A 6,202-nucleotide genomic window follows, 5' to 3' on the forward strand; every position below is an offset into this window, starting at 1 on the left:
AGACTCACAATCCTCTGACAGAAAAGTGTTTTCTGTCTTAAATGGGTGACCCCTTATTTCTAAACTATGACACCCTGGTTACAGATCCCTCAGGATCTAATATGTTTCAAATTAAGTCACTTTTGACTCTCTAAACTGCAGAGGATACAGGTCTAGCCTGTCCTTAGAAGGCAAACCCTTCATTCCTGACATCATTCTAGGAAAACCTCTCTGCTTCCAGTGTATTAACATCCTTCTGCAAGTACAGTGATCAGTATTGGACACAGTACTCCAGGTATAGTATCACCAATACACTCCATAACGAAAACAGGACCACCCTACTCCTGTTTTCAATACCCCTCACAATTTATCACAGCATGAATGATTGGATAATGTCTGATATCGAGTTAAAAGATTCAAATATTGTAGAGTGCATCGTGAGGGGCATAGATAGGGTGAATAGAAAAGGTCTTTACCCCACGGTAGCGGAGTCTAAAACTAGACGGCATAAGTTTAAGATGAGGGGGGAAGATTTAAAAGGGACCTAATGGGCAACATTTTCATGCAGAGAGTGGTGAATGTATGGAGTGAGATGCCAGAGGAAGTGGTGAAGGCTGGTACAATTACAACATATAAAAAACACCTGGATTGTTACATGAATAGGAATAGGTTAGAAGGATATGGGACAAATGCAGGCAAATGGGACTAGATTAATTAAGGATATCTGATCGGCATGGAGGGGTTGGATCAAAGGGTCTTTTTCCATGGTGTACACCTCCAGCCAAGAAGTCTGGTTTCAAGTCCCACTTGCTCCAGAGATGTGTAGTAGTACTTGATTGATTAGGAACTTATCTAGCTAGGAGTGAGTTGTGGTTTGGTGGTACTTTCCTATCTCAGTGCCAGAAAGACTGGGATCAAGTCCCAGCTGTCCTGGAGGTGTGTCATAATGTGTCTGAACAGGTTGATTCAAAATATATTTGTACAAGTTGCTCTGACTGCAGGAATGTGCTGGTTTAGATATGGAATAACAGATACCCATGAGTAAGTGACAAGCTGGAAACTAATCAAAGGGCTAAGTAAAGACTGTTTAAAATGATAAAAAGCCTTGTATCAATAGCTCCCAGAATTCCTCCGGTGAATCCATCTTTTTTATAAAATAACGTATGCTGTGGAATCTTTGGGACCAATATATTCCATATTATTATCTGTGTATAATATAAATAACAGTCCATGTTACTTAATACTCACTGAATTTATACAATAAATAACTAACATTCTATACATTATATAACACTTCATTGCATTTACCAATGTAAAATGCACAATAACATGTTACAAGGATTGTCTTGTGGCACAAGTCTGTTAATGTTCAGGATTCAGTCGGTCTCTGTTTCCAGAAGGGACACATTTTTGGACAGTTATGATTAAGGATTGAAGCATCACTCAATGCTACAACAGATCAGGCAGCCAGACCAGCAGAAAACCAGAGCATAGCTAGTCGAAGACTTTGAAAAACACTGGATGACAAAGAACACATGTAATCTCATCAAAAAATGTTAAAATGTGATCCCCCAAGTGTGGGGAGGGAGAGTTATAATCGCCTGGCAGTGCACAGTGTCCTCATTCTCCTGCTTCCATTCCCCCTCTTCCATGTATATTCAGAATGCGAATCGTGGAACAGCCAATTATAAATTTGGATATATGCACTAATTGCAGCTACAAATCTTATGCATTGGTAATGTGGCCATTGAATTGTCCAAGGAAAAGCAGAATTCATGGAGGCTGACCCATGTTCTTTGCCTGGACTGTGGTGCTATATGCTTGGGATCTCTGGTTAGCGAGGGAACTTCATGACTGGTTCACCCTCACAACACTGGCCACCCGATCTGTCCACCTTTGCAAAATCCCACCTTCAGACTGTCACCTACAAAATAGCTCGACTCTTCATTAAGCCCCTGTATGACTCTTCGCTGTTGATCGTCAATTCCCCGAGACCTCAAAACAATCCTTAATACTTGTCAACCTCTGCTTCTTGCAACACACAGGCTGAACCCTTGCTCTTTCTGTTAATGCTGTTTCAGATCATGTGGTGATTTGTTTTGTTAAAAAAAAATACACGACTGATGATAAAAACCACCACATTTAGCTGCCGTTAATCAAAATATACATTGTACAGGTTTTCATTCTCTGTGTCGTCATACGGAACCCAAGTTAAGGCCCAGACACAGATAAATCCTCTTGACCACTTCAAATGGCTGCAGTAACACAGCTGCCTATTACAATCAGCCTCAAACCATTTAGAATCTCAGACAGCTTCCATCAATCGGCACTTTTCTCAAAGTTCGGAGATAAGTCGTTGTACCATCTGTACAGCTTTACTTGTTTTCTGTTGTCTGTTTGGCCTCTGTTTGCTCAGTTGCAGTGATCTCCGGTTCCCAAAGCAGGAACTCATGCAATAATGTGTTCACCGTCTCCGGGCACTCCATCATAACCATATGGCTCCCCTCATCGATGACTTTCAGGAACGCAATCAGCAAGATCTGTTTGGTAAAAGACTGGGTGATTAATCTATTGAACATAGCTTTTAAACAAGTACACTCTCCTTTCCAATCAGCTTCTAGCATCATTGAATCCCTATAGTGCAGATAATAAATCTCTATTATATTATATCTATCATTGATATATATCTATATATATATTGATACAGATCTATTGATAATTATTGTAATTACGACAAGAGCTCCCTCACTCCTGGGCAGATATTCAGCCCATTCAGTTCACAGTGACCCTCCGAACAGCATCCCACCGAAACCCAGCTCCTTACCCCGTCCCTGTAACCCTGCATTGACCATGGCCAATCCACCTAACCTGCATAACTCTGTTCCCAGCGTGGGTTTCACCAGCAAGGCCAGCATTTGTTGTCCATCTCTTACTGCCCATGAACTGCTTGCTTAAGCCATTTCAGAGGGCTCAATGCAACTCAATTAAGTAACAGTCAACCCGATTGCTGTGGGTCTGGAGTCACATGTAGGCCAGACCAGGCAAGGACAGCAGATTCCCCTCCTTAAAGGACATTGGTGACCCAGATGGATACTTACAACAATTAATAGTAGCTTCATGGTCACTATTATGGAGTCTAGTTTTCAACTCCAGATTCATTCGAATTAAATTTAAATTCTGTACTGCCAAGGGTGGGTTTGAGCCCATGGCTCTAGAGCATTGGGATATTGTTGCTACCACTGTGCACTAAGACATTCCACATGCCCCCACCCTACCACGTCAGGTAGATGATTTCTGTTACTTCCTGCCTTCCCCAGTTGGGTGAGTTTCACTGCAGGGTCTAATCAGTGAGCAAAGGGAAGCTTTTGAGTCATGTTCTACAACAAAAGTAAGGGCAGGCCTCCTATTACTCCACTCACATCCCTCCTAGCCCCGCATGCATTCCAGCAGGAGTAGCTACGGAGCTGTCGGGAATTGAATTCCTGACAGATCTCCTAACACTCAAACCCTGGAGCACCATAGGGATCTGTAATGTCCTGCCTTTATAGTACCAACTCCCTCAACAGGATCCCTGGATTCATCTTGGGATCTTCCTGCAAGGTCAGGTCCACACCCAGCAGTGCGTGCGTTGATTTAGTCTCTGGAGTCGTACAAACACAGGAGCGGAGCAGACCACTCAGCCCTTCAAGCCTATTCTGGCATTCAATTAGGCCAGATAACTTGCATTTATATAGCACCTTTGACACGATCACAAAATGTCCCAAATAACATAAACCAGTCAGAGGTTTGACGCTTGGGCTGGTGACTATTAGCTTGATCAAAGAGGACAGCTGCTGGGCTGGAGAGGTTTCAGGAGGCAATTTTAGAGATTTTGGCTGTGACTGCCAATGGTGGAGCACAGGATATGGTGGGATGGGCAAGAGACAGGATCGAGGAACTGCAGAGATCTCAGGAGGTTACAGGGAGAAGGTAAAATCAAGGAGGAGTTTAACATATGCGGAAGAATTTTAAAGTCGCTGTGTTGCTAGACTGGAAGCCAATGTAGGTCAGGGAGTAAAGGAGTGACGGCTAAATGGGACTCGGTGTAAGGCAGGACACGGGACAAGCGAGTTTTGAATGAACTCAAGTTTGTGGAGTGTGGAAGATGAGGGACTTCATTCCAGAGATGTGTGGTTTGTCTTACAGAGAAAGATTGAGTAGTTTAAGGCAGTACTCTCTGGAGTTTAAAAGAATGACAAGAGATCTAATTGAGGGATATAAGATACTAAAGGGGACTGACAATTTAGGAACATGGCAAGGATCCTTCCCATTCTGAGACAATCTAGAACAAGAGGTTATAGTTTTAGGAGAATGGGTGGCATATTTAAAACAGATGTGGAAATCACTACCTCAGAGTGTGATGGACGCTGGTACACTGAAGGAAATCGAAAGATTTTTGATCAGTAATGGGTATGAAGGGCTAAGGAGAGCAGGCAAGAAAGTGGAGTTGAGGCAGAGATATGATCAACCATGGTTGTATTAAATGGCGGAACAGGCTCGAGGGGCTGAATGGCTGACTCCTGCTCCTAGATCTTGTATCCTCATGATAGGTTAGTCAAGGCTGGATGAGGGTTCAGGCAGGAGTGGACACAGGAGACGTCATGGAGATGGATACAGATCATGGTTGATTCTGAGCGTGTGTAAAAATGGAGTTTGTTACCTCAGCCATACGCTGGTCTTCATCCACAGGGACAAACTTGTCGTGCATTCCATGTACCAGCAGGACAGGCACTGTCAGTTCAGCGTGGTAGACTTCATCACCCTCAGGCCAGTACTGCCCACTCATCATCGCCTGCAACACGAAGGAGGTCACCTTGAAGGCATTCCCCTCCTTCAACAACTGTTTCTCTTTCGCCCCCTGTCGGGCAAACGCCGCTCTAAAGAGATGTCAGAAACAAAGCAGAGAAAACACTCATCGATTAATAAACAATACGAGCAAATTTCCCATGGCCTCACCTGTTACAAGGCCAACATCAGAACAGAGAGATTCCAGGAAAGACTAAACCAGCTGGGGGCTCATTTCTTTGAACGTAGAGTGGTGGCCGGGTAGAGGGCTTCAAGTTTATGAAAGGGTTTGATAAGGTAGCTGCAGAGATGTGTCTGTGGAATTCATGACCACAGGCAGCAGTCCATGCCAAAACATTGTCTGATTTTAAGAAGGAATTGGATATAGCTCTTGGAGCTAAAGGGATCAAAGGATATGGGGGAGAACCAGGAAAAGGCGATTGAGTTGGATGATCGGTCATGATCAATGTAAATGTTGTAGTAGACTCAAAGGGCTGAATGGCCTACCCCTGCTCCTATGTAAGAATCATACCAAACCTGAAATGCCAATGGTTTCTCTCAGCACAGACCTGCCGAGTTTCTCCAGCATTCTCTGTGCTTGTTTCAGATTTAGCCAGATTTTGCTTTTATTTGGGAAGTGGTGACCCTCCGAACAGAAGAGTCTGCCATTTTGGACGGAAACCTGGGTCCCAGAGGTAAAAGGTCAGAGTCTAACCCAAAACCCCAGCCAGTTTGGACAGTATTGCCTCGAAACATTCGCTTCTTGTCCTTACTTGAGGAAGCTCCAGACGAGACAGGGCGAAAGGCAGTGTAGGACACAAGTGGGCAGGTTGAAGATGGAGCACAAACTGGGTTCCAGTGCAGTCGGACCTCCTCCATTGATCATCACCACCTTGTGTACTTGATCCGGATACTCATGGGCCAGAAACGTGCAGAATGAGACCCTGAGGAAGAAAGATTCCCAGTAAGATGCCAGGCACACCCTCACCTGACAAGAGACCCCTTCCAGCCTCAAAATTCCCTCTCACCATGTCTACCCTCCTTTTACAGCCCTGCAACATTACTCAAGTTATCATTCCAGAAGAACATGCCCTAGGGTAGTGGGGGACCAGGGTGACCTCGGTGTCCCCCACCATCCTGGCACAACGGGAGACGGAGGGAGATTTCACCAGCAACCAGGGCAGGGGTGGCCTTTGAATACAGGACAGTGACTCCATGTGACCTTTTGCAGAAAGGGGATTAGGGATGTGGCACTGAGTGTGAATTGCCCCAGGGACAGGGAGGACCCTGCTCAATGGGTATTGCCCCAGGGGAGAGGGAGGACCCTGCTCAATGGGTATTGTCCCAGGGGAGAGGGAGGACCCTGCTCAATGGGTATTGCCCCAGGGGGGAGGGAGGA

The 6,202-nt window shown here is 44.9% G+C and overlaps 1 protein-coding gene across 1 annotated transcript in view; it reads right to left on the minus strand.

Moving 5' to 3' along the window:
- Positions 1-1,335: 1,335 nt before the first annotated feature.
- abhd8a (abhydrolase domain containing 8a) overlaps positions 1,336-6,202 on the minus strand; it is a 26,808-nt gene continuing 21,941 nt past the window's right edge. The window contains exons 3-5 of the mRNA XM_048614324.1: positions 5,577-5,747; positions 4,679-4,895; positions 1,336-2,519 (exon numbers count right to left, since the gene is read on the minus strand). Of these exons, the coding sequence (XP_048470281.1) occupies positions 2,355-2,519; positions 4,679-4,895; positions 5,577-5,747 (553 nt within the window). The 3' untranslated portion in view covers positions 1,336-2,354. The remainder of the gene's footprint in view (positions 2,520-4,678; positions 4,896-5,576; positions 5,748-6,202) is intronic.

Source organism: Rhincodon typus, chromosome 29, assembly GCF_021869965.1.
Source record: "Rhincodon typus isolate 14 chromosome 29, sRhiTyp1.1, whole genome shotgun sequence".
Lineage (NCBI taxonomy): Eukaryota > Metazoa > Chordata > Chondrichthyes > Orectolobiformes > Rhincodontidae > Rhincodon > Rhincodon typus.